Source organism: Colletes gigas, unplaced genomic scaffold (genome assembly GCF_013123115.1).
Source record: "Colletes gigas isolate AHSC1104 unplaced genomic scaffold, ASM1312311v1 Colletes_gigas_Sc00004, whole genome shotgun sequence".
NCBI classification, from domain to species: Eukaryota; Metazoa; Arthropoda; class Insecta; order Hymenoptera; family Colletidae; genus Colletes; species Colletes gigas.
In genome coordinates this window covers 5728429-5756362 of record NW_025106633.1, presented here as the reverse complement: position 1 = coordinate 5756362, position 27934 = coordinate 5728429, and the positions used below count along the sequence as shown (strand labels likewise).

Genomic DNA, 27934 nt, shown 5'->3' with positions numbered 1-27934 from the left:
CATACATTGCAAGTAGCTATAATCCGCATTAAATAATTAAGAAATTTTAATTATAAGCATTTACTTTTTTAAACGAATATTTCTCTTTATATTGGAAATTAATTTAATGCACGTAATAATCTCATAACATACGATCTTTTAAACTGATACATTTATCCTTTATTTCCATTTTTGTTCAACTTTATTTAAAAATTATGTAACTAAATAATACCATTGCCATACAAAAACATCTTATTATATCTGGTGAATATAATTTTAAACTATATAAATCACTCTTATTATTAAAAGATATTAACATTTATTAAAAAATTGAATAATGCTTGCAAGAAAAATTAATCTTAATACTTCTTATGTTGATTCAAACGATCTCTTGATTCTTTAAATGTTTATTTAAAACAAGCTTCATTGTTAAATAAGCAATCAATATTTACATTATATTAATATTGATATTGACCAAATGATACGATAAAATATACTTTAAATAAATATTCATATAATCAAGAGATTGCGTGAATCAACTTAAAAAGAATTAAGATTTATTATTTTCATAGGTATTTTTATAAAAATATTGTAAGATCATTATTTGAATTGCTTGACTCCAGTTATTTGAGGTATTTTCTTCCTTAATTTTAAATATCTTAGATATCCTGTAATTCAAACGGAACATGTTACTAGTAAAGTACACGGAATAATTCAAAATAATATATTATTCAAAACACTAAATTTGTTCAAAGAAATGAAACGAGAAATTTTATCGTAGGTCTTACAAATTGATTAAAAATTATAGCATTACTGTCCTACGCAAATTTTAATTCTTATCAGATTTTTTTATCTCATGAATGTTAAATTACACGTCAAGGCATTTTTCAAATGATTATTCGTAATTTAGAAATAAAAAAAATTAACATTAAGTAACGATATACTCACTATGTGACAAATTCTGGAGTCGTGTGCAATCATAATCGTTGCAAAAGATTTTGTCGTCGTGCATAGGCACCCATACATGCAAAAAATCCAACTATCCCGATGATTAATCCGAGTATCAATGCTAAGGTATCACCAAAATCAAAACTAGACGAGGCCGCCGCAAAATCAAACGTCGCAAAAAGAGCGAGCAGGGAATAAATCCACATCTTTTACTATAAAAAAGAAGTGCGCTTAAACAGTGTGGTAAATAACCTCTGTGACGATGTGATTCAATAAATTCAACATTTCTATACAATTATCGACGCAGATTTCACTAACTTTATAATTTAAAAACTTGCATTTTTCCATATTGACACTACACGAAGAAAGAATTGTTGATATTCGTTACTTACCACTTTGTGTTTATATTCAACTACACTTTACTCTAATCAACTCTTGATCATAAGCTGTTTAAAACGAATGAAGTATAAATTGATGTGAAATTGTTCCAAGTAATTAGATAAACTTACTATGGATAGATAATGATTGTATATATCGAGAAATAAGATAGTAAGTTGAAATTATTGCTATTTGGTTTTGGCATAGCATCGTACAAACACGATTTGTTTCATTCTAAGCATTCACGTAATTTATGTTAAGATACGTAATTTCTTTTACATCAAGTCAACCTATAAAATCGACAATTATCCTTTTAATCAATTTTGGTACTTTTTTTAAAATAAATTATACCGTTATACATGTATAAAGAGCGATCGGGGTTAGGTATACATATATATATATACATATACAGGGTGTTCGGCCACCCCTGGGAAAAATTTTAATGGGCGATTTTAGAGGCTAAAATAAGACGAAAATCGAGAATACCAATTTGTTGATCGAGGCTTTGTTAAAAAGTTATTAACGTTTAAAGTTGTAAAGGCAATCTGCGAACAGCTGCGTGTTCATAATAGTGGTTTTCATTCAGCATGAGAAACTCTACTTACTGACGTATCGACGGTCTTACAGTTTTGTAAATGAGAACCACTATCACACGTACCCAGCTGTTCGCAGATTGTCGTTCTACAGGCGGAACCATAAACGTTAATAACTTTTTAACGAAACCTCGATCAACAAATTGGTATTCTTGATTTTCGTCTTATTTTGGCGCGAAGAATCTACCATTAAAATTTTTTCCCAAGGGTGGTCGAACACCAAGACCAAAAAATTTTCTAAATTCTAGATTGATTTATTCCTGTTATCGAACATATTTAATTGTTTTTAATTTAAATAAATAAAAACTTGAACATACATAGCTGGGATATGTAGTTACATTAGATAATGATACAAAATACAATTAATTAATACCGAATGCGTATCTTTAATTCCTCTTTTTGGGATCGCGTCCACATAACAATAAAAATTAACTTTATGTGTCAAAGGAAACGTAAAACTAATAATATTCGGGTTATAGCACTTCTCTGTTCAAGTTCTCTCGCAAGTAAGGTGATTTTCTGTCTCGCTAGGTGAAGTATAGGTACAGAATAATTTGATTAATAAAATCATATGAATCTTTGAAAAATTATGCTTGTCCGATGTATAATTGGATCTGTTGTATCCAATGCGTCTAGAGGTTTGGTAGTGAGACAGACTGACAGCCCTATTCATCTTTAAAAATTCGAATATCAATGATGAATGTAAAATACTTAAAAGAAACCAATCATTTGATATTATTTAACAATTATTTAGTGTTAATACGTTTTGGAACTTCCGAAATGCTCATCATCTTCGAAAGTTTGATCAATTTCAGTGCAACCTTTTAAAAATGGTTAACCAATCAAAAAGCAAACATATGATTGCGTGCGTAGAGTTTAGGTTGGACTAGCGCGAATGCAGCGACACAACCTAATTTAGTGACGTTCAAGGTGCAGCTCCGCGATGTTTAAGGTGGTGTCACTTACTTACTGGGGAAGTATAGAGAGAGATATACTGGCGCGTATCGACCGAGCAAAAACAATTTTTTCCATAGCTGCTTACATATTTCAACTATTTAAGACAGGTACAGTGGATTGAATTGTTTATATATTTGTTCGCGTCTTGCCTGAAGTTTTTTCTAATTCGACGTGTAGCGTGTACCTTTTCAAGGAGATAATCATTGCCGTTTTGTAGCCATTTTGCTATCCGTTGATAAATGCAAGACATTTTCGTACCGACAGGTGAACCGCGTACTTCTTGTCACATATAAAATCCAAACATCCTACCTCGACGCTTCAAACGATCTTTTCAATGTAGGAACCGTTCCTTCGAAGTTGCAATACCATGCTAAAGGATTTTGTATCCATAAAGAATATGTGCGTGAGGCACGCACGATGCGGAATTTTCGAATGCCCAGTGTAAATCAATTTAAAAAGAAGTATGGATGAGCATGAAGGACGAAGGCATTACAATATATTTTTCTTTTATGTATATTTCGTTAATTTCGTTTAATTCGATCGCAGGATTAAAAGGATACATGCTTTAGAAAAATTTCTCTGTTATCGGTCTATGTAGAAACTGTGTATGAGCCTTTTAGATACGTAGAAATTGATGAACAGAAGAGATGTTGTGTACTTTCATATTAAATATAATTTAGTTAATACAAGTCTGCATGTATAGTACATACTCCTTATAAAGGTACATTCTATCTCTTAGAAAGTATGGGTTGAATTAGAGTTATTTTGGACATTTGAAGCAAATGTCTTGTTTTTTTACAATGTGTTGTTGAATGTAAAATTACAATTTAGTTTTTATACGATACCATACAGTTGTATATATGTTATTTCAAAACTGTATAATGTAACTTACTTAGATATAAATTACATATATTTTGGTAGAAGTTTTCAGTAATAGATTCTAAAATATTTTTGATTTACATAAAATATGCGTATATTACTATAAGATTATTTGTACTATTATGATTTCAATAAATCTTGAATCTATCGGTACTTCTTAAAGATGTATTTAAAAAAAAATAAAATTATGAAAGAGTTGTTAAAGATAATAAAAATATAACATTGTACGATATATCATTGTTTAAAATTACTTCGCATTTTAATGCGTACCATAGATGTGTAAAATAAAATTTGTTTTAAGCTCCGCTTGGACAGCAATATTTATTTGAAAACTATTATGGAACAGTCCCAGGAAATATTGGACACGATAGACAATAGCAATGATACAAACGTGATGGAGTTATTGAAAGAAGCAATTTCTGATGAAAACATTATAGTTGAATCAGAAGCTGCGGAAGATACTGTAGAAACAGAAATAGAGGAAATTATAGAAATAATAGAAGAAGTGGAAGAGGAAAGCGAAGACTGTTCGGAAATTAACGATCCAATTGCAGAAGCGAATAATAAAGGAGATGGGAAAAGTACAAAGAGATTACAGAATGATCAGTTTAATAAAAATTCTGAAATGGAAGTTTATGTTTTGGAAGAAAACAGTTCGAGTATGAAACAACATTCTGAGAATGAAAATGAAGATAAACATCAGTCCCATATGAATAGTAACAAGCAAGTTATAACATACGATGTAGACGAAGATTGGCAGGATGAAGATATGGATGAAGAGGAGGAATTTGAGCAAGATTCGGACACAATGGATCATTGCATAGAATCTTTACAAGGACAACGAGTGCTACATGGAGATAGAACGTCTATAAATAATCAAGTGATTAGTTTTCCTTTACAAACAAATAGATCAGAATCTAGAGATAATGCAGAGTTTCTAGAGAGAACAGAGAAATCTAAACCAAGTCAAGATCTAAAAAATAATGTAAATAACGAAGAAAATGTTGATAGCAGCGTAAATCATGAGATTGTGAAGAATGTTGAAAACAATTTGTTGTATACTGTCCTTGGTACAAAAAAACAAAGTCCCGTAAAGACATTACACATTGATAAACTTTCGGATGGCCATTTTATTAAGGTTTATACAGTTTTTGTACGATTAAGAATAAAAATTATAATTGTCAATACTATTCCTGAAAATAAAGTTCTTGTTCCTTAGATGGAGCAACTTGACGAAAATACCATACCAGTTGAAGGAACAATATATTATGAAGGAGACAACATAGAAGCCTTATATGTTGCACAATCTGTAGAAAATGAGCAGTATCCATACGATGCTGTACCAATGGAACAAGAAGAGCAATTATGGGACACTGCAGCCTCTGACACCAATCAAAATCAAGAAAAAGAGAATTCTCAGGTATTATTTTTTAAAAGAAAAATTCAAATTCTTAGTAAATGCGATACAACTTTAACTAAATTTAATTTCAGGACCAAATATTTTTACACGAAGACGAAGAGGGTCAGTTATACTTCAAGGACGACACTGGGACCTTACAGCCAGTATATTTAACCGAAGATGGACATTATGCCATTGCAGAAAATGGTAATGATTCTGCTAGCAAAGAACCACAAGTTAAATCTCATCAAAATGTCAGACAAATTGAAGAGGAATCTTATCTTCTTCCGGATAATGAAATTAAATCCACTTATAATAACAAACAGGTATTTTCAATAATTTCTGAGAAATCTGCAAAACGGAGTTTCCGAATTTTCATTTTTGCTATTCTTTAGAATTCTACAGTGGCTGCTACCGAACTTGAAAACGAAGATAATACAGTGACCATATCCTTGATAATATCCGAGGATGAACATGGTCAAAAAAGAACGCAAGTCATTATACCAACAACAGATAATCTAAAATGCGATATTTGTAATAAAAGTTTTAAAACGTCTTTTCAATTACTTCGACACAACAGGCTGAAACATGCCCGGGAAGAAGATATTACAACAAGAAACTTCCCGTGCGATTTGTGCCCTAAAAGGTGATTTCTTGTGAACACTAGATTTGTCACTGCTTTATGGCTATGAAGATAATTAACTTCTTTTCATATTTAAGGTATCCAGACCAAAATACATTAGCCCGTCATAGAAAGACGCACACCGGTGATCGACCATTTCAATGCCTCGAGTGTCATAAAAATTTTCCAACGTCTACCGCTTTGCGTCGTCACTTGACGCTTCATAATTCACAATCTCGACCTCTTCCGTGCATTTACTGTGGTCGTCGCTTCGTAGAGAAAGCTAGTCTGGCCAAACACGAGCAGTCACATTTGGCTGATGAACAGCGGGCCCACACGTGCGATGTATGTCATAAGTCATTCTTACATGCGACTGATCTGAGTCTACATAAAAAGTATCACGATCCCGATAAGAAATTTGACTGTGAGGTTTGTGGTCGAGAGTTCAACCGATTGAACAATTTGCAGAGACATATGATGGTACATCAACAAGTACGTATGATAAATACGATCTTAGCGTTTAAATTTTCCGAGTCTCGTACGAAAAGAAGATTCAATATAATTTGACATTTCTCATATTTTCTGCAACTTGTACGCATTCACGTAAAGCTAACATATTTATAGAAAAAGATTTTCCATTTCGAAAATTTTTTTTTAACGTAATTATTTTCTGTCACAACGTATTCCTTTTATTTATTAACTTTAGCAAGGGGCGAACGAGGAGATACTCTCATGTGACGTATGCGGCATCACGTATAAATTCATGAGCTCATTGACGAGGCATATGGTGACCACGCACATGAATCCGGAGAAACTTAGACAGCAAGCGGCCGAGCAACGAAGGAAACGGGAAAACAATTATCGGCGTTATCTAGAAAATCGTAAAACGTACGAGACACAACACTCGGGAGGATACAGTACAAAACGCAATTACCAACATACGCGATCGCTCAGGGGAAGTAACGAAGAAGCGGCCTGATTTCCATTTTCAAAGTCGTACGACTATTGAGAAAAGTACCATTATTAAACCATGATTTTCAAAGGAAATGAAGGGGGGCGAGAGCAACGGAAACAGAAAGAAAGAAATATAAGTCTGCGCGTGATATAGTGATATTCGTATATCATTTTACTGCTATAGCGACAATAGATGTGCATTTAATTTAATAAATATATAAACAGTGTATTATATTAAATGTTCATGTACCTACATATCTATATCTTTATAAGAATTCATAAAAGATTACTTATATATATATATGTGTGTTTAAAATAAGATATGTATATATAAATATATTTCATTTTCATTGTATACTAGAAATGTACATCATACATATGACTGTTACACGTTATGTTTTAATATATACATATTTTATTCTAATTTACATGCGATTATAGCCATGTAACAATAAAGGTAAGTATCAAATATTTCAAAACTACTAAAATCTAGGCGCCTAAATTTTTCGACGAAATAAAAAATTTCAAATCGTTCTGGAAAAATTATATTCGCTTGCGGGGGTCGATTATAATCAATTTTGGTGAATAGACATACCCCCGAAATCCTATCCACTTTCTAGAAAAAAATTCGAGAAGGTGTGAAATTTCTCGACGGGAAAAAAAAAATTTCAAATCGTCTTGGAAAAAAATTATTTTGTTCCTTTCTTAACAACACGATTCCGTGAATGTTGCAGCAATAGGTCTACTAACTGTAGCCAGTATATTTCATTATTACCACATAATTCTACGTCACACGATAAACTTAAACAAGATACATGTGATAATTACGTTATGTACATGTGTATGTATAATCTATTACATCGCGGGAAGTTCTTTGTGGCAATAGTATCAGTCAAGTGATCTGCTTTGTAACGAAATGATAGCATCTACAAATTCTTTTGAAGCACAGGCTTGTTCAACAACAGTTTTAATAATCCATTAGTGGCTATTAGTAATTGTAATAGAAAGGCACTCGAGTCGAAAAAAAGGTGATAAATATGTTCAACACTGAAGTCGTTTAAAGAAGAATATTTCTGAATATATTCAAAGGTTAATTGATTTCATTCAATTGCACCAGTCACATTGCGCGCGTATAATACTGTTAATTTTGAAAGGTACAAGTTTCAAAATAATATTAAAAATTCGTTAATATCTAATTCAGGGTAATTTAGAGTCATATTTGCATTTCATATATCGTATTATGATAGTTGTTAAGATGAACAAACATATACGAGTACATTACATAACAGAATTTTTATTTCTATGTAAAAGAAATAAACTATTAATCTTTCAGTTCAAACAAAGTCCACAATTTTATCAGTCGCTGTTATCATGGAGAAGCATGATGCATTGTTACAAGTGCATTTAGAGAGACCTATTTACGAACAAGAAGCCTTAAATGAAGATTATCGTTACGAACTGCCAAATATATCTGGTACTTTGGAAAAAAAAAAAAAGAGTATTTTCTTAATACGTATGCGATTATTATTTCGAAACTAATAATTCTTTTGTTACAGTTTTTAAAAACACTGTACACACTTTAAAATCGAAAAATTGGAAGTCATGTATGACATCTGCAATCCCTTCGATAAACTGGCTGAAAGACTACAATTGGAAAGAAAGCATAATGTCCGATGTAATTTCTGGTTTAACCGTAGCAGTTATGCACATCCCCCAGGGCATGGCTTATGCACTTTTAGGAAACGTACCGCCAGTAGTTGGCATATACATGGCATTCTTTCCTGTTTTAATATATTTCTTTTTTGGCACATCTAAACATGTGTCGATGGGTAAGAACGAATACTTGTTAAATATTTGGTAATGAAAGAAAAGATGGGAAAGATTTTCAAAAGTTTTATGAAAATCAATTGCCAGTATTTACATTTTTAGTGTTTCGCGCTTTGCATTTGTACATTTAGTAAAATACTACTTCTATTACAGAAGAGTTACACATAGCTCCTTTTAATAAGAACTTATTAGACAAGTTAGAACAATGAAACATTATTGGCACTCATCAGGAACTTTTGCCGTGGTTTGCTTGATGACCGGGAAAACAGTGATGACTTACTCGATACCGCACCGTGAGTTTACAAATCCGAATACTACAGATCTAGTGTTCAATCACACTGGGGAACATTTGTATTCGTATACACCGATGCAGGTAGCAACAGCCGTCACATTGATGGTTGGGATATATCAGGTAATAAATTCAGAAATTCTTTTCGTGTTTATATGAAATTAATAATTTGCTTCGTATTTTCCACAGATCATAATGTACGTATTTCAGTTGGGTATCATAAGCACGTTGCTTAGCGAACCTTTAGTGAACAGTTTTACAACCGGTGCAGCAGTATATGTTTTAATATCCCAAATTAAAGATCTCCTAGGTCTGAAATTACCAAAGCAAAAAGGATATTTTAAACTTATTTTTGTACGTGCACAGTATTAAATAGAATTTGTTCAAATGAATTGTTTTAACGATAGTAAATTAATTGAACAGTTTATTTCAGACATTGATAGATGTTGTCAACGAGATACAGAATACAAACTTGGCTGCTGTGCTAGTGTCATCGATAACAATTATTAGTCTCGTTTGTAACAACGAATTTTTAAAGGTGATTATTACAATGGTTTTGTCGTAGAAATATACGGATAATTATTTTGTTTTTAATATTAGCCATGGGCAAGTAAAAGATGCAGCATTCCGATACCAATCGAGCTAATTGCAGTTGTGAGCGGTACTTTACTTTCAAAATATTTTTGCTTATCCGATAGGTACGACATTCAAGATGTAGGCGATATCCCTACGGGGTATGTAAACATTTCTTTTATCTGTTTTTCGTGAACGTGACTCGATATTATTATTTTGCGAAATTATAAACTGACAGACTTCCAACACCGGTGGTGCCAAAATTTGATTTATTACACCTTGTAGCAATAGATAGTATTGCTATAACTATGGTTTCTTATACTATAACTATATCAATGGCTTTAATATTTGCGCAAAAACTTAATTACAAAATTAATTCAAATCAAGAACTTCTTGCAATGGTAAGTAAATAATTTCTTAGATAATATGATTTCAAAAATGCGTACAAAACCATTGCGTATATTTTAAAAATATTATTTTAGGGTTTGAGTAATATATTCGGATCGTTCTTCTCGTGTATGCCAGTGTCAGCATCGTTAAGTAGATCTTTAATCCAGCAAACTGTTGGCGGTCGAACACAAATAGCTAGTATTGTATCTTGTTTAATATTGCTTACTATTCTTTTATGGATTGGTCCGTTTTTTGAACCCTTACCAAGATGTGTTCTTGCATCAATTATCGTTGTGAGTACATACACGGTCTTAAGTATCATTTTGAGGATCGTTTGAGCTACATGCTGATTTCGCTTCTTTTTATTTTTCTTAGGTAGCTTTGAAAGGAATGTTTCAGCAAGCTAAACAACTTATAAAATTCTGGAAATTAAATAAATACGATGCGTTGATTTGGATCGTAACGTTTTTAATAGTTGTCATAGTAAATATTGATATTGGTTTACTGCTTGGAATAATGATGTCGCTGGCAATTATTTTATTGCAAAGTATCAGACCTTACACTTGTTTACTGGGCCATATACCAAATACAGATTTATATTTAGATTTAAGTAGATACAAGGCAGTAAGTTATTTCTTTTTTATAACTAAATTATCATTTTTTAAATAAACTAATATATTTATCATTAAAATATACAATTTTGATGTAACTTTTAGGCAGCAGAGATTCCAGGATTGAAAATTTTTCATTATTGCGGAACTCTCAATTTTGCAAATACTAATCATTTTAAAGCAGAGTTACATAAATTGGTAGGGGTGAATCCAAAAAAAATTATAGAACGGAAACTAAAATTAAGAGAAAAAGGTATTTACATGGATACAGGGGATTCGGAAAACAAACAAGAGTTACAATGCGTCATAATGGATATGAGCGCATTAAGTTATATTGACTCTAGCGGTGTAATCGCGTTACATTCGACGATAACAGAATTTAATCAAATTGATGTTCCCTTTTACCTGGTAAATTGCACAAGTCCGATCTTTGAAATGATAAAAAAATGTGACTTGTATTTACACGGAAAACTCACATTCAAGATTTTTGCAACAATACAAGATGCTAAAATGTACTTAGAAAAAGAACTTTATTCGAGGTAATATGTACACGTTATTGTACATTTGTTAAGAACAATGCATTGTTAAGAATATATGAACAAATTTTTACTTCTGTCCTATTGTTTATGTGATATTGGAATTAATTGTTCTATATTTTTGAATGTATAATACTAAAACAAATTATAATTATAAGTCTTGATATTTGCAAATAATTATTTATGTGGCAAAGTAACAAACTAGTCGAACATAACTCTAAATTTATCACATTTCTATATAAATTTTTTAAAATAATTCTATGAGATTAAAAAAACAGGAATAAATTTAAAGGTCTTTTTTTTCTCTCTTGTTTTCTCAGCTTCTATTACTTTAATGTCAAGTAATATTCTTAACGACAGTTAAATAGTTTAAATAAATGCTTATACATGACAAAGACAAATATCATGACTTTACTGTAGAATTAGTTTATTAACAAATGATTAATATATGTATTTCAGTATTTTAACTCTACTAGTTTTATGAGGTGCTTCATAAATTTTATAAAATCGGAAGAACAAGACAATAAGATTCGTAGTATTTACTATTTTATACTTTCAGTACACCTTATAAAATAATAATGTAAAACGACGTATGACATAATTTATTTAAGCTTACCAGTTTAGTACTTATGTAACGTTAAAATTACAGTTCTGATAAGAATGAACACTAAAAAGACACATTTAGTGATATAAAAACCACAGACCTGATTCATGTTACTTAAAATTAAGCGAAAGTTAATTCAATCGAATTAACGAATAGAACTTAATGATTTGTGATACTGCAAATATATGTATACTATATTTTCTTTTATGTATGCATTCATACTTGTAAAAATTATATGGAAATTATTAAATGCATGGATTGTATTCCAATATTTTAATAAAATTTAACGAAAATTAATTCGTCTGTAGTATATTTTGTTGGTTCAGGTATGTAAGAAAAAAGCACCAATATTGTAGATTTAATCGAGCAATCACGGATGATTTATTTACAGTGATCACTCTATGTACAAAGTAACAGTTTCCGGTTACAATAGGTAACTCACTGTCACTATTAAATGTTTATAAATGTGCTACTTTATAATCATACAACTAGTAATGATGTACAATGATTCACATTTGCAGCACATTAATACTTCTATATAGTTTTAAGGCAGTGGCACCTGCACTGATGTCTGTGTTTCAGAATAAATACTCAAAATGTATGGCAGAAACATTGTTCGACAATGTACCATAAGGAAGTAATGTAATTCATCTATGCTCATTTCGTTCTAACTGCAATTGCTTCACAATTCAATCAAACATATTATTGGTGTATGATAATTAAGCCACTCCATACTTCTTCTTAAGTGATTCCGGCATCTCTGGTGGTGGTGGGCGTGGCATACGAAGCCATACTTTAACGGCATCATAAATGAACCATTGTGCTCCTGTTAATGTACCAATCATAACAATACGAGGACCAAGACCCTTCCATACACCAGCAAAGCCAAGTTTTCTTAAAACGTCACCGGCTGAGGCTCCCCTCTCTTGATTCAGTTTCGATACAACCTGCATTGACGAAATGCATAACAATGTTGTATTAATAAGACGAACGGGAACGGATACGGAAATATAAATACATAAGAATATACACTTACAGAATCAGCCGGATGAGATACAATTGCACAAAATACACCGGCAATATATCCAGCCGCAAAGGTAACAACCAACTGTTCGCCTTTCGTGCATTCTAGTCGTGGCTTAGGAACTACATATTTATACAAGAGCTCAAGCGTTCGCTCGAAACAAGCAAACTTCATCATTGTGTATGGAATTTGACGAAGCCACAAAGGTACTAGCCCTTTGTAAAATCCACCAAGACCTTCTTCGCCGTACATTTTTGGGAACGCCTCCCTCAAAGTGTTTGCATACCCTGGCATGGTTTGAATCCTGACCTGTACAAATAAAAATTATACTCCGTGTATTCTAATTTACGCAATCTATCATACATTAAACGATACGTACATAAATAGTCTTGCAAAGAAACTTACAATACATATGGAATTGGACATGTTGAAGTGAACATGAGGATCGGTAGGAACAATGCAGAGGAACAAAAGAACAATTCTGTCTTGTTTTGGGTGTAGAGGTAGTCACAGGGATAGGCAGATAATGAAAATATTAATATCTGCTAATTTTTTTAAAAATTATAACGGACAGTATCGATCTAACTGTTCTCTCTTATAAACAAAAATCATTAAAAACGTTATTTGTTATAATATATATGACAAAAGAATTAATAATTACTTTAGCAGCTTCGAACGGAGCTAGACCAATATCGGCAAAGAATTCTGCAGATGCAGAAGAAACAAGATATAAACTTATTCTATATTCATATGCCATTTCTTCTCCAGCAAGCGCCGAATAATATACTTTGAAGACTTCGTAAAGACCAAATTTGAACATTCCTTGTGAGGAATAACCAAAGAATGTTGGGGCCCAACCTTTTGCCAAACCTCGTGTTCCATCCTCAGCCAATGTCACCTAAATAAAAAAAAAAAACAGATTTAGTTACGGTGCTTGCTTTGCACGTATAAAGTATTACAAAAAATAATTTAATACTTACTCGGAAACCATTGAAGACCGATTTGTACTTTGCGGAATCTACTTGAATTCGACATTTTACTAAATCCAAGGGTGTGATCATGGTGTGAGTAATACCACATGACAAGATACCACCCAAACCACATAGCATAAAATATTTATTCGATCCAAATTCGCAGCTGTCTGTATAACAAAGAAAAATTTCGTTTCCATTGGTTTAACCACGACTTAACCTAACTATATAATTTACTAAACATATTGATCTAACTATTAAGACATTTAAATACATTCATATATGCATTTGATCGACATATAATTACTGTGTTCGAAAATATCATAAAATACAATATTAAAGTAGCACGAATTTCTTAAAAGATTCGATTCTTCGCAGAAATATTCTTCATATTTGCCAAATCCCCTGTAAAATATGTTTAAAATCATGCATTTCGAAAGAAAAAGAAAAATGTTACCGCGAATGAGTTCATTGATCAGCTATTTGTCCGAAACAACGCGCAGAACTTGAATTCTGGCAAAACTTCAAAGTCGCCACGAATGACCTTACTACCTTGCTCTAATCTAATTATAAATCTTTCAAGAACACGAAGGTATATTTAATTAGTTTCTCGGTCGCGGCCACTGTACCAAGGTTCTATTATTTTTAATCGAATCCCAACCAAGGTTACGAGAATGATATTCCACGCGCATTTTCGACAAAATGGCTGCCCTTATGCAACCCTTGATACGCAAAGATCGACAGCGGACGGCCAAATTTTCGGCAAAATGACTTAAAAACACCTTCCTGCAACAATTTCTTTCCTTATTCATGAAAAACTGTATTAGTTTTTGGATTTAGCTTGCGTTAATTCTTTTTAACACAATACATATTGTGCAAAATAAAGTAAATATTAATACTCGAAGCATATACTCATAACGATATTATTGGTCATGCGACGAAATCTATATTCGTTACATAATTTTATTGCTATAAAATTATAACGAATTACGGTAAATCTTCTAAATTTAAATAATTCGAATGCAAATGGTTTTCGAATTCATTATTCAACTTTCGATTTAAACTCGATGTGTTGCAAAGAACAATAGATACTTATCAATGATATTGCAGATTATGTAATAACGATCATGTGATTAATAGTTAGTCTTAGCTGGAATAGAATCAATATTTGAAACATGAAATTTATGCGTGATAAGCAAATGTCAACGAGGTACTGTTCTAGTGACGGGCAGTCAAGGTAGAACAAGTTAATTTACAGACACGTTTATTGTCAGTCGAATTAATGTTCAATATAGATTTTATTTGCAAATTACTAACCGCCTGAACTGGTGGAGGCTGCCGCAATATGACGATTTTTAACGAGCGCCTGTGCGAGCTCATTGTGCCCCTGACATTTGGCTGTCACAAAAGGTGTTGAAAACGGATTCATTTTGATTGCGTCGAGTATTGAGGGCCACATCTTGACTCTACCACTTTCACCTGTACCACAACACCAATCAATAACGATTCGTATGTAATAATTTATATTAATTCAAACTACTAGCTACAGAACCTTCAAGGCACCAACTCTCGCCTCCGCGTTGTGGAAAAAGAGTGGCAGTGAGTTCGATAACGGAATCCGTTTAATGATACAGACCATTGACTATTATTTTGTAGATAACGTACTGAACTAACTGTAGCGGTACCTCTTAATTCGACAATAGAGGGCTACTGTAGCCATTCATAAATACCTTTAATAGTAATAAATTACTTCAAACAGCAGGTTCTTCTGCGTGTAAATATTCCCACACGTGTTAGCGATCTTTACTGCTGAGTTTAATTAAAGAATCTCGGATGAAAATACAAATACTTATGTATTTCCATTCCCAGTTTCAAATTTAATTTATAACTATACAAGTGTGGAAATACCTCCCAGATTTACCAGTAGAGGGCTAAAGACAGTTACTAGATCTTGTAAATTCTATATTAAATTTTGATTTTTTTAAACTGGAATACTTTCATTTTCAATCGCATAAGTCTTAATAATTATCGATACACTTTAAATAGGATCTGCCACGCGAAAAATAAAAGTTCTTTCTTCCTTTTCTCGAATTTAATTTTAGTCGTTACGTAAGACTGACGTCACTAAATATGTATCTAGTGAATTTACATAAGAATAGTCAATAACGCTCTTTACTTTGCAACAGTGATGCCAGATTGAGATCACACATGCCAGATCACGCGTACGTGAGCCCGTAGAGTTTCGGAAAGTCGACAAAGGCAAACTGACGCATGCCCTCTTTCTCGATTCTCCGAACCTGCCCGAAGTAATTTCGGGCCGCCTCGTGGGAGTCGAAAGAGGAAGGCTCACATTTGCCTTCTCGCTCTTGAACAACTAACATCCAACCTCGCATCAACGGCATACGATTTGGAATCACGACTGATCAGACATTTTTACTTTCCGACCTATGTAGGCGCACATAAGCAAAGTACCACGATGAAAACAAAATTTTGTGAAATTTTCCTTACGGAAATAAACGTTTTAAGACCCCCTGATCATAGTTTAACTATTGAAAAAAGAGAAATTTTTTTTTTATTATTCCTATGTATGAGCGTACATATGCATACTATTTCAGATATCACTTCCGATATATCTGGCAACGTATAACCATTACTACTGGCTACTGTCAGCCCCTCGCAGCCTCTGCTGACTTCTGCTGGCCTCTGCTAACCTCTGTCGGCATGTGCGGACTTCTGCTTGCCTCTGCTGGCCCCTGCTGACCATTGCTGACCACACCTGATACTTCCGACAACGTATAACGATTACTACTGGTTACTGCCAGCCTCTCCCAGCCTCTGTTGGCCTCTCCTGACCTCCGCTTATATTTCTGACGACGTATAACGATTACAACTTGCCACTGCTTGCCCCTGCTGATCTCTGTTTGCCACTCCTTGCCACTGCTGGCATCCGCTGGCCTCCGCTGGCCTCTGCTGACCACTGCTGACCACCACCGATGTTTCCGACATCGTGTGACGATTACTACATGTTACTGCTTGCCCCTGCTGGTCTCTGCTTGCCTCTGCATGCCTCTGCTGTCCCCTGCTGACCCCTGCTGGCCTCTGCTAACCTCTGTCAGCATGTGCGGGCTTCTGCCTGCTTCTGCTGATCACTGCTGACCACTCCTGATACTTCCGACAACGTATAACGATTTCACCGGGCTACTGCCAACGTCTCCCGGCCTCTACTGGCTTCTGCTGGCCTCTGCTGACCACCGCTTATATTTCTGACAACGTATAACGATTACTACTGAATTCTGTCTGCCTCCGCCGGCCTCTGCTGACCGCTGCTGACATGTGATGATTACTACATGTTACTGCTTGCCCCTGCTGGTCTCTGCTTGCCTCTGCAAGCCTCTGCTGTCCCCTGCTGACCCCTCCTGACCCCTGCTGACCACTGCTGACCACTGCTGACCACTGCTGACCCTTGTTAACAACTTCTGCCATGATATATATGTATTAAAACATTGTATAATGTAAATCTATGGCAATAAATGATATAATTACAAAGAATTCTATGTGTTCTCATCATTTCTTACCTTTCTTTTCCTCTCCAAATCATTAGCTTAGTTATAAGACTCCCTGAAACTCCTAGGTTTCCCTGAACCCACTAGAAAGTCCTGAAACACCTCGGAAGTCCTGAAACTGAGAACTTTGCTAAAAATTCAGGGTTACCAAGAATTTTCGGCGTTTCCAAGAAATTCCAGGACTCCCCAGTTGTTTCAGGACTTTCCAGCTGTTTCAGGACTTTCCAACTGTTTCCAAAATTCCAAGGGGGTTCAGGACTTCCTAGTTGTTTCAGGACTTTCCAATTGTTTCAGGACTCTCCAGCTGTTTCAGGACTTTTAATTTTTGATTTTGGCAGCAAGTACGAGAGTGGACCACTTTGGGAATCCAATTTACCGGAAAAACGGTCTCTTAAAACTAATGCACATGATTTGGAGAGGGAAAAGAAGGTAAAATGATGAGAACACATCAGAATCTGTACATATAGTTCATTATTGCCATAGATTACATCGTATACAAGGTGTGATTTACTTATAAATCATGTCGAAGTGATAACAAAACAGGTCAGCAAGTGCAGCAGTGGGTAGGCAGGGGCAACAGAAGCAGTAGAGGGAGCAGAGACCCAGCAGTAAGCAAGTAGTAATTAGTATACGTGTCAGAAATACCAGGAACGGTCAAGACAGCGGTCAGCAGAGGCCAGCGACGGTTGGCAGAAGTCAGTAGTAATCGTTATACGTTGTCAAAAATATAAGCGGTGGTCAGCAGAGCCTAGCAGAGGCTGGGAGAGGCTAGCAGTAGCCAGTCGTAATCGTTATACGTTGTCAGAAGTAACAGGAGTGGTTAGAAAAATCGACAGGGTTGAATGCCTAAAAAAAAAATTTCAAATCGTTCTCAAAAAATTATTGTCGGTTGCGGGGGACAATTACAATCATTTTTGGTGAATAGACATACCTCCGAAATCCTTCGCATGTTCGAGAAAAAAATTCTTTACCGAAAATATAATGTGTGGCGAGAAATGTTTCCTCGAAATTTCAAGCATATCTTTAAAACACCATAACTGAATGGATTGGGGGATTTTTATCTTTTTCGTTACATATGGAATAAATAGTGGTCTTTATAATCATTAATGCCCTTTATAAAATTCACAAAAATATCAGGAAGGGATTATTTACAATATATATTGATAAAATAGGTATAGCTGCAAGCAATACAAGATCAATATTCAGAGCACGCTTAAAATAATTAATATACATACAATTACATTAATTACATAGCAAAACAATTCGAACACTTATAAATACAGTGCTTCATGGCTATGACACTTGAAGTATGTCAGTCTTTTCAGGATAGTAGAAAACCACATTTGTACGAGAAAACCTGAACACGAGCAATTGTACATTATTATATACAATTTAAATTTTAAACATACTTGAGGTACAGTGTAAAATATACAGCGCTGGAGGAACATATATCTTTTATATAATGTTACTTCAACAGTTAAATGCAGAAATAACAAATTACAATCGATACTGTGTACATGTCAGATCTATAAAAAATTTCGCGTGCATTGGCGAGTTAATCGTTATAAATATAATTATAAAAATATTGTACGAAATTTTAGCATAACGTTTGTAGAAATTAGAAATACGTATATAGAAGTGACTGTGATCATCCTCTATTAAGAACTATTACGTGTTAATCACAAATTATTTGTAAAAATACAATGAGATATTCCATCCGTTTTAAATATAAAAAAATAGATCACATCAGCTAGAACAGCAAGGAAGTGGAAAACGCGCAATGCCGTGCTTCTTCGTATTCGCATTTATAGATCGATAGGAAACATTTCCCGTAGGAAAAATTAGATCTCGCTCGAGGCCTTTTGTTCGAAGTACATGAAATCCTGAAACACACATTTTAGAAAAACGACAATAATAGTTTCTTTTTAGACATCGATGATCGGTGATCTTACAATCAGAAGACAGGCGCCGAGCAACACTGCCTTTATCTTAACGTCCAAGTCCACTGGAAAGCTTATGCCAAATTTGTCAGCATCCGTGAACATTTCTCTACCGATTCCGCCCCATTCCTTCTTGATTACTCCAACTCTGTGTTGACCGTCTGCAGACTTTACCTATAGAAAAACGAATCATTGATTAAACAATATATTTGACCAGCGCTGTTATAATTTACGAAGTTACACCTTGAACGTTACGTCTACGCAAAATCGAAACCACGGTCCTTTTATAATTAAAACAGTTTCTCCGGACGCGTTGCGAATCGAGAATGAAGGCCGCCAAAGGCTCCAGTCTTGCGACACCGAGCCAAGCAACGTATCGCCGGAATATACTTCTAGCTCCTGGAAATACACAAAATTCAAAAATATGTTCAAACACAGTCATTTGGGACCGTCATACAGCTAGCAAGATACGTTTCGGTATAATTACTGTATCATTAACGTTCGTCCGTACGTGGAAACAATGTGCACGGACTTGTGGACCTTATCGAGGTCGGTATTTTAGGTATACCTCATGTTTGCATTCAGGGTGCTTCGTTAGAAACAGCACACATCGTTATCTTCGCTATTTTAAATAATACGAAGCGTCGATAACAAAAGATACATAGCTTTGATGGGATACAACATATAGGAATTGTGATTTTAAACATAATAAAAGAATTTAGCTGCGCTTTATTTTAGGGGGCAAGAAATATATTTTTTAACTGTATCAAAAGCTATACGTATTTAAAGATGTGCGCTATACGCGTGAAACTTAGTCGGTAAGAAAGTTTGTACCATTAAATTGCATCGATTAAGCTTAATATTAAATCTACATTATTCGTCGCCATAAAAATTCACGCGGGCAATTTTAGTTAAGACTGGATCAATAGTATCGATGGCAGAAAGATGGCGCCAAAATTTTTGGTTCGTTTATTGTATAGAATAATTGAAGAAAAGGCGAATGACAAAGAAATTCTTCTAGTGATCGTACGTTTACGGTCAGTACAATCATATTTCATATCGGCAACAGTACTGCGTGGGCACTCGATCGGTTCATGAAGGACACGTCCGTTCGCGTTACCATGATTGCCTCTTTATTTATGACAGCCAATAGATACCGCTCGCAAAACGCTCGCCTGAGTTTCTCAAACATGCGGTGCACACAAAACGAGCGAACTTTCCGCACACGTGCACACCATCTGCGCGACGATTACCTTTGACGAAAAGTTATTCAGCCCCCCATCGGGAAGGCAGGTCACGATCGATATTCTTTGAACAGCACCGCCTCGGTCATCGACGTTTTCGAACACGTTGTTCCCAGCCACGTTGAAAATTCCGATTATTTGATCTCATTTGAGGTTAGTTGCGAACAGAATTCTTGGCTAAATATCGCATGGTAACGTTTCGTTTCTAGCGCGTTGTTTTCGAATACGTATAGGGGAATTTGCAATAACTTTCAAAGATCGCAACCATTGTAACTAACATGAGAACAAAATAATATATAAAAAAAAACATCGTAATTTTCGTGTAGAGTGTAGCTAAATACTAGGTTTGGCAAAAGGTTTTGGCCGTATTTCCATGAAATACTTTTCCGTATACTTGAAATAATTTCCCCGGTAAATCTAATGTTATTTGACAACCGAGCGAACAAATATGGCGGCAATGAGTAGCAACCCCATTGTCCGTGGAATGGCACTTGTTACGAATAGAGAACCTTTGTGTAAAAGGGCAAAAACAAAATGTAGACTTGAAATTATACTATTTCGTTGTACCCTCGGCTATTAAAAGCCATAAAGATTTACGTGCAAGACTACCGTCATTAAAATCTTAACCTGAACCGATATAATTTATTGGCCCAATGGCCTGGTCTGATATTTCCGTTAGACTCGATTGTTTCCATCGCGGCCGCGCCAGCTGCGTCTCGTCCTTTCTTTAACACGAAAAAGGGAAAATACCTGCAAACAGCAAGGGCAGCAACAACTTTCGCACCTGCAGGGACGGACCATACGCAGTATTTCTCTTCGGCCGCTGTCGATCACTTGGAACTCGCAGCTACGGTAAGAGCCCAGGCATAAACGTGCACATATTCCTGATTGTTCAGCGACGTAAAACACTGGCTCTCCCCGTATATTCACCACGCTGTATTTGTTTTTGGTTTCAAATCCGACAAAGGCTACAACATCGTTCAACGAATCAGTCGATACTTATTAAAGCACAACGATAACACTATAGAATAATACTTTTTTAAATTAGTTGCACGTTACTTTTGTAACAAGAAAATAAAATATCATCGATTGGAGCATCGAGCACAATCACTAAGCGGAGTTAATCGCCATGGGTTGTAAACGGGTCAATTATTTCCTATCTATTGTTTCATTACATAGTCCAAGCTTCGTTTAAATCGGTTGTTCGAAATTTCTGTATTATCATTGAATATGTACAAGTTCATATCAAGGGCGTAGTAAAAATTTCTTTATATCGAACGAATAAGAAGTAGGAAATAAATGGAGAGCTAACCTTCGATCAGTTCTACCTTTTGGTTCACAAACAAATGATCAAGGACCATAAGGTATTCCAAGCCGGGTGGACAAGTCGTATTCGGCGGTAACCAACCACCTGAAACGAAGAGAAACATCGTAACGTTAGTGCAAATGGTAACATATTTTTATTATTTTTGTTTAACCATTACGGTAAAAGAGATTATTAGATGACTCTCTAGACGTGGAAAACGACTAACGATTTTAACAAATGTAATCGTTACACGTTCGTAACTTGGCTCATTAAAAAGCCCGCCAAATTGTTTTTTAAACTCGATGAGAAATCGAGCGTATAATTAGAGCGTCACCTCTTCTCCTCGTCCGTGAGGAATCTGGCGTAGCCCTTCCGCTTTGATCGATATCTCTTTAGGGTCTCACTGAACAATGCGCGAACCCGCCTTCGAATTTGTTGCACCTTTGACTTCCAAGAAGTTTCGAAGTATTCAGACTCCATCGCACATGCGCGCGGAATAAACTCACTCGTGAACTCTCATTGCTAACAACACGTCAGGAACGGTAACATCTCTCGAGATAAAAACTTCTCTTCGAAGAACTTGTTAGAAAATTTGCGTAACGATCACGCCAAGTTATTTCGTTTTATTAGTTTTATGCAAGTCGCGGTACAGTCGACAGGTTTCAATTTTTTTCATTACAACTTCGATGTTTCTATGTGCGTGTATATATATATATATATATATATATATATATATGCAATGCCTTGTAAACTTATTTAACGCGTTAATGTCACTGAAATCGCTTCACGGTGTACTATTGGTAGCACTCGCGCTCGTAACGATCAGTTGTTTTCTCAAGTTCCTCCTACTCGGCAAAATGATAAGACGTGTGTATTTTTCCTGGGACACATTTACTTCTTTGGACTGCTCTGCTTTGCCGTGTTATCTTTGTAGATAGAGAAAACAATAAATACTATCCTTGGGTTGAAAACTTTCCAACTGTTCAATAGGGGGTATTAGAATTATCTGAGCCTTCGCCACGACGTTCTTTTTCTTATAGCAACGACCATAAATGTTTTCGTTATTTTTGATGACTCGGAAAATTTTCTCAGAAACGTGTTCTATGTTTCGCGAGAGAGAAACAACATTTTCTTTTTATTAAATTATGAATTGCGCGCGTTTTACGAACACTATCGTGAGGTTTACAGTAGCCCAAGTTTTACTGTTACTGCAATCTCTTGTTTATTATCAACGAGATAAAGAAGCAGACATTTTGTAACTAACTATTCTACTACTATTTCTATCTACAGTAACAACGTGGAAACGTGATGGCAATGCAGGCAGTATGAGCGCCTCGAGCGATTTATAACATTTTTTATTTTGTAAACAAAGTTAATAGAAACACTTTTTCCTTGCATTGATTCTGGGTTTGCTCGCTAAAGCAATCTTCCAAAACAGGGGACGTGACCCCTAACGATGAAGGTCACGAACAAGGATGTTAAATGTACAAAAATATGACAGAGTCGACATTAAACGAATTAAAGTAATTATAACAAAAATTGTTGACGTATCTCGGGCGCAGAAAATGTTTAGGAATCATTGGCTTAAAATATTGTCGCGCAATGAAGATTCGATCTGTGCATTCGTTTTATCATAACTGTGTCTATTAAACGGGTCAAGTTACTGTTGAAACGTTGCATTCGTAGAAACGGTGAACCGCAACGCGAAACGAGATTTTATGCAACGCGATTATAGCCCTTGGTCGGTAGCAAATTGTCGATCCGCCAACGCACGTCCGGCTGGACGAGCTGTTTCGCAAATTGGTCAGAATATTATTTAATCTTCGTACACCGTTAATTAATCATGAATCACCTTAACGTGCTGCTCAGCGCGAACAACCGCCATTTTCTTTTCGTTCCTGTTACAAAAATGCTCATCCATTCATTTAAACGAAATACAGGTAGCCCTCCTATAACGCGGTTTCGCTAAATTAAAATAATCAAGGTTGCGTTAAATTAAAATAATATTCTTTTGTATATTTTTCATAAAAATTAAATTGCTTATGTAGAATTAGAAAAAAATATTTGTTTTAAGTTTTCGAAACGTAACTCCCCTTTTTATACTGGCTCCGGGTCTCGTACAATACGGTTTCACACAACACGGCATCTTCTAGGAACCTATCTACCGTATTATATGAGGGTTACCTGTATGAGGATTTAGAAAAAAAATTGTTCGCGACAATTATGACTGGCTGTTCCAGAATACTTCGAGACCAACTGCGCCCTCTACATGACAATTTGATTTTTACGCCCGAAGAAGAAAAAAACAGTAGCGATAAAACGAAGCTTCATTGTGAACGGACATTTCATATCGGAGGGGTCCATTTATCGAGACGCATAGAGCGGTAATAATCGCCTGGCAACTCTGACCCTAACGACGAATCGTTTATATACAGCCGTAATAAAAGCAGATATCGGATGCAGTGCCTCGAACGGTATCGGTAGCACGAGCATTGGCTACCTGGAATGTCACTATTCACGCTATTGGAACGATGAAAATCTCGAATGAATTAATACCCTGCAATTAAATTGTCATTCGCGAGAGAGAAACCAATAGAAGAAAATCACAGAAAACAGTGCACGAACGAGTCCGTTTACACGGCAGGTTTTTCGGTCGACACGGACGAATCACGGACGAGCAACGATCTAGAACACCGACGCACGAAAGTCACGGCGAAATTCCCGAATTCACCGCACTAAATGATCCTCGAAAAAGTTATGTCGCGCGTCGATCTCGATCGGTTCCTGTTGCACGGTGCGACGCAAGTGTATTTACTGCCGATAAGAGGGCGAGACGAGCTACGGGGACACGAAACTGGATGACACTTATCCTGCATACATAGGTACATGACGCTTCCATCAACGAAGACGACTATTATCTACTTACTGATCGTCACTTGGCAAACAGTGACTGCATCGTGGTCCGTTTACGGACCGCTCGTCTCTTCTACTACGAACCCAGATAACGTCAGTAACTGATAAACTCCGACTCAAAGTAGCTACCTGAACGTTTAGGAATTTTTTCAATTATTTAGCGAGTCGTTAGGCTGAGAGTAGTGGATTTGGAAGAGCTTAAGGGAGGAGGGGCTAACAAAAAATTATAAATAGAATTATTAAAGTTTTCATAATTCTCAACAAGTCAATTACGCAAGTAATTGCGTAATTAAATTCTCGTCACGTTTGATTCTTAAAACAATTGATCCTTAATCGTCTAATATATGTCATGCGCAAACAAGTTTTCGGTTATCAAGAGTGAATTACTTAAAATGTAATCTCGACGGTATAGATACTGAGAGGCGATAAGTAATGAGCGATAAGCATAACGAAAGCAGCCTTTTTTTCTACCCACATATTCGATAAAAAATATTAAAGAACTTGCGAGATAAAATATTCACTCGTGTGACGACTCGCGTGGCGAATAGACGTACAGTGAAAGTATCACGTGCGTATTAAATTGTTTACGACACTCATGGGCATCAGCACAGATGCAGTTATCGAAACAAAATCCTCTGCGTGTTCGATCTAATCGCAATCGTAAATTGACTATTCGATTAGGAATGTCTCGATCTTTTCAGAGAAAATTAACGTAACAATTGCTATTAAATGAAACTAATAGACGTGGAAATATTTTTACCTTGCATCATCATCGGCATACCAGGCTGTGGCATCGGAAATGCACCGGGTACGGGTGCAGTTGCAATGGGCTGCATAGGCGAATAAGGCGGTGGTTGCATTGCAGGGTACGAAGTCATATTTCTTTCGCCTAAAACCAAAATAAATTTACCTTTTAAATATTGAATTTTTCTATTTAATTAATGCGAATCGTTAGCGTTAAACAAATTTCATTCTTTCGCTTTAAATGAATTAAACATTTCCACGATATGATTATTTACGTTATTTATTCTCGACGTTTGACTCAGCCAGGCTTTTGAAATATATGTATACTAAAGAACATCCGAAAGAACTATAACGCACTATGAAAATCGAATATTTACTCCCCTTTGTTTACTTTTCATTTTGGTATTTAGGTTATGTTTGAATAAATCCCTCGATCGGTAATTTCGTTCCCACGCAGAGCCTCCTTATCCGCAGAGACATCGCGTTTGAAATTAGTTGCGAAAAAGCTCGTACGATGACGAAACATTAATCGTAACACTGTTTATGTTATTGAAATTGTCAGGTCATTGTCCGCCCGTAAAGGTCGTTGTAACTTTACGCGAGGATGTGAAGTATACCCGATAGCCTCATTTTTTTAATGATAATAATCCTTTGTCTCTCGATACGCATGTGATCGATAACTTACGCTGAAGTTGATGACTACTTACTAACGCTAACTGACTATAATACTCCACTTGCGATTGAAAATCGAGAATAATATGAACTACGTTACGAACAATTGTTTCTACATTTTTCTTATCGTTGTTCGCACGATGATTAAATACATTCTATAATTTTCTATTATTATTATATGTTTGAAAATTGAAATACCTATTTATTTTCAACATGAAATTTAATAACAAAAAAATATGCAATAGACAAAATGCTACTATAGAGTAAGAGAGAAATCGGATAAAAAAAAATTGATTGCAGAGCAAGAAAAAGAAATGACACCATAAACTAGTTTCCACCTCATCGTATGTACTACTTTTTAATAGCCTCGAATGAAGTTTCATGAGGCCTAATCGACAGTTTCCTCGTTTGTTGCGAACAACCTCGATAACTTTTCGTTCGTGCAATTTTTTTCTCAATGCGCCGTAACACGCACTGATTACGCTTTTCACGACAAACGAATGACAAGGAGCCACAAATTGGACGAATTATGTGTTACAGAATTGGTGGGGGACGAGGTTTCGATGATGTCCCAATTAGCGATATCAAAGAAAATGGATCGATAAGCGTGACGATAAATGCACGTGCATTTCGAGAACCAGATGCATTGTTATGAGCATTCAATGACAGCTGATTCAACACGGTCGTAACGAAAATTAATTCGTTCATGCGTCTGTATAACTAAAACTATCGATTGATTTTACTTTTCAATCTATTTGCTTTCTCGATAAATATTATGCGCAAGTAAGCTGAACAAATTACTTAAAATGCTGAATAGATTATCATGTGAAAATGATCCGTGTTGCTTTGTTTCAAACGAGGTTATAATTGGTATAATAGTGTCTTCTTAGGGGAAAAGGCATGATTTTCTGATAGGCCCGATCAACGGTGGCCCTCGCTGACCAATTAATAACCGTTCGTCACCGAATACTACGTAAAGTGATGCATTGTTCAGTTATGTACACTTTCATCGGATGATGTCATCGTGTCTCACATGTGTCTGCGTCGCATACCACAAGGTCGTCAGTGTCGTGACTGCTGGAATGACGTATCCATACGACACACCAACACAAAAGAAATGAGTGGCCTGTGTAAACCGCGAGATACAGCAGCAATATGCGCTTCCGGTTTTTCAGAAAAGTACGGTTACGCCCTTCGATGGTAGAAAAGAAATATCGAACTTACGTGCGCCTCTTGCTGTCAGGATCGTCCTTCTTGTTTTACTTTTGTCTTCCCTTTTCTGACATCAATTAAAAAAAGGAAATACACGGCAGAAACTACGAGACGTATATACTCAAAAATCTTATTTCCTGTTACGCACGACTCTCTTGGTTTTTCTTCTCCTGGTCTATTTTAAGGATTCGCGTTTTATGCAGTGTTCTCATGTGATGAGCAATTTTCTGCACACCCGATCTACGCGAAACAAGCAGCGTAAATTTCGTGCGGTGCTCGATGACTCAAATACGGAATGCTTCCGTACGAAAATAGCAACTAATAATCGCTTTGCCAATGGAACATATTTTCCACCTAATAAACTATTTCATATATTTTTTACATTATGCGTTTTGTATCTCGCAACGCAAAAATATGTCATTTTATAAACGCGATACAAATAATATTTAATAATGAATAAAACTGAAACAATTGAACAACATCTTAAGTAATCATTATTAATAAAACATCGTTGCAAGAATAGAGAATAAGTCCTAGGATATATCATGAAAAAAGATTTCGATTCGTAGACGTAGTCTAAACATGAATTTTAAGGAATGATTGGTAATATTAATAAAACTCACTGAACGCTTGGGAGCGTCGAGGTCGTGGATAGTGCTGTCTGGAAGATAAGAGTATGACACTTGCATCCGGTAAAGGGAGTTTCCGTGATTCCTCTCTTACTATTTTCCTCGGGCACAGTTTTATATAGAAAGAAAGAACGGTTGTCAGTCTTCTCGTCCAGCGCTGCTATTCGTCCGACTTTT

At 35.4% G+C, this 27934-nt stretch overlaps 4 protein-coding genes and 1 long non-coding RNA gene across 13 annotated transcripts; 2 read left to right on the top strand and 3 right to left on the bottom strand.

The window, feature by feature from the left end:
- Positions 1–487: 487 nt before the first annotated feature.
- Positions 488–1546, bottom strand: LOC122405373. The gene is made up of 3 exons (XR_006259763.1): positions 1320–1546; positions 928–1139; positions 488–647 (listed from the first exon to the last, which is right to left on the bottom strand). It is a non-coding gene; the product is annotated as an uncharacterized LOC122405373 (long non-coding RNA).
- Positions 1547–2829: 1283 nt separating this feature from the next.
- Positions 2830–6902, top strand: LOC122405223 (zinc finger protein 33B-like). 3 transcript variants are annotated; one of them, XM_043409794.1, is made up of 7 exons: positions 2830–2962; positions 4036–4872; positions 4954–5154; positions 5226–5459; positions 5529–5779; positions 5854–6100; positions 6462–6902. In XM_043409794.1, exons 2-7 carry the CDS (start codon positions 4072–4074, stop codon positions 6732–6734), a joined length of 2007 nt encoding a protein of 668 aa, XP_043265729.1. In that variant the 5' UTR covers positions 2830–2962; positions 4036–4071; the 3' UTR covers positions 6735–6902. The 3 variants fall into 3 exon arrangements, with proteins under 3 accessions (XP_043265729.1, XP_043265728.1, XP_043265727.1); XM_043409793.1 differs by having other exon boundaries at positions 5854–6184; XM_043409792.1 differs by having other exon boundaries at positions 5854–6247.
- A 633-nt stretch (positions 6903–7535) lies between these two features.
- Positions 7536–11226, top strand: LOC122405209 (solute carrier family 26 member 6-like). 4 transcript variants are annotated; one of them, XM_043409767.1, is made up of 11 exons: positions 7536–7737; positions 8043–8183; positions 8266–8538; positions 8767–8948; positions 9015–9179; positions 9259–9363; positions 9426–9559; positions 9637–9799; positions 9881–10081; positions 10164–10412; positions 10505–11226. In XM_043409767.1, the coding sequence occupies exons 2-11, from the start codon at positions 8081–8083 to the stop codon at positions 10940–10942; spliced, it is 2013 nt and encodes a 670-aa protein (XP_043265702.1). In that variant the 5' UTR covers positions 7536–7737; positions 8043–8080; the 3' UTR covers positions 10943–11226. The 4 variants fall into 4 exon arrangements, with proteins under 4 accessions (XP_043265702.1, XP_043265701.1, XP_043265700.1 ...); XM_043409766.1 differs by having other exon boundaries at positions 7536–7798; XM_043409765.1 differs by having other exon boundaries at positions 7552–7863.
- A 667-nt stretch (positions 11227–11893) lies between these two features.
- On the bottom strand, positions 11894–15196 carry LOC122405210 (phosphate carrier protein, mitochondrial). Of its 3 annotated transcripts, XM_043409770.1 has the most exons (6): positions 15087–15196; positions 14852–15013; positions 13544–13704; positions 13225–13461; positions 12576–12872; positions 11894–12486 (listed from the first exon to the last, which is right to left on the bottom strand). In XM_043409770.1, the coding sequence occupies exons 2-6, from the start codon at positions 14991–14993 to the stop codon at positions 12259–12261; spliced, it is 1065 nt and encodes a 354-aa protein (XP_043265705.1). In that variant the 5' UTR covers positions 14994–15013; positions 15087–15196; the 3' UTR covers positions 11894–12258. The 3 variants fall into 3 exon arrangements, with proteins under 3 accessions (XP_043265705.1, XP_043265704.1, XP_043265706.1); XM_043409769.1 differs by having other exon boundaries at positions 14852–15118; XM_043409771.1 differs by having other exon boundaries at positions 14855–15118.
- Positions 15197–18153: 2957 nt separating this feature from the next.
- On the bottom strand, positions 18154–27902 carry LOC122405196 (phospholipid scramblase 1-like). 2 transcript variants are annotated; one of them, XM_043409742.1, is made up of 7 exons: positions 27752–27902; positions 25261–25389; positions 21594–21692; positions 21032–21249; positions 19281–19436; positions 19050–19211; positions 18154–18980 (listed from the first exon to the last, which is right to left on the bottom strand). In XM_043409742.1, the coding sequence occupies exons 2-7, from the start codon at positions 25376–25378 to the stop codon at positions 18939–18941; spliced, it is 795 nt and encodes a 264-aa protein (XP_043265677.1). In that variant the 5' UTR covers positions 25379–25389; positions 27752–27902; the 3' UTR covers positions 18154–18938. The 2 variants fall into 2 exon arrangements, with proteins under 2 accessions (XP_043265677.1, XP_043265678.1); XM_043409743.1 differs by lacking the exon at positions 27752–27902 and adding an exon at positions 27141–27363.
- Positions 27903–27934: the final 32 nt, after the last annotated feature.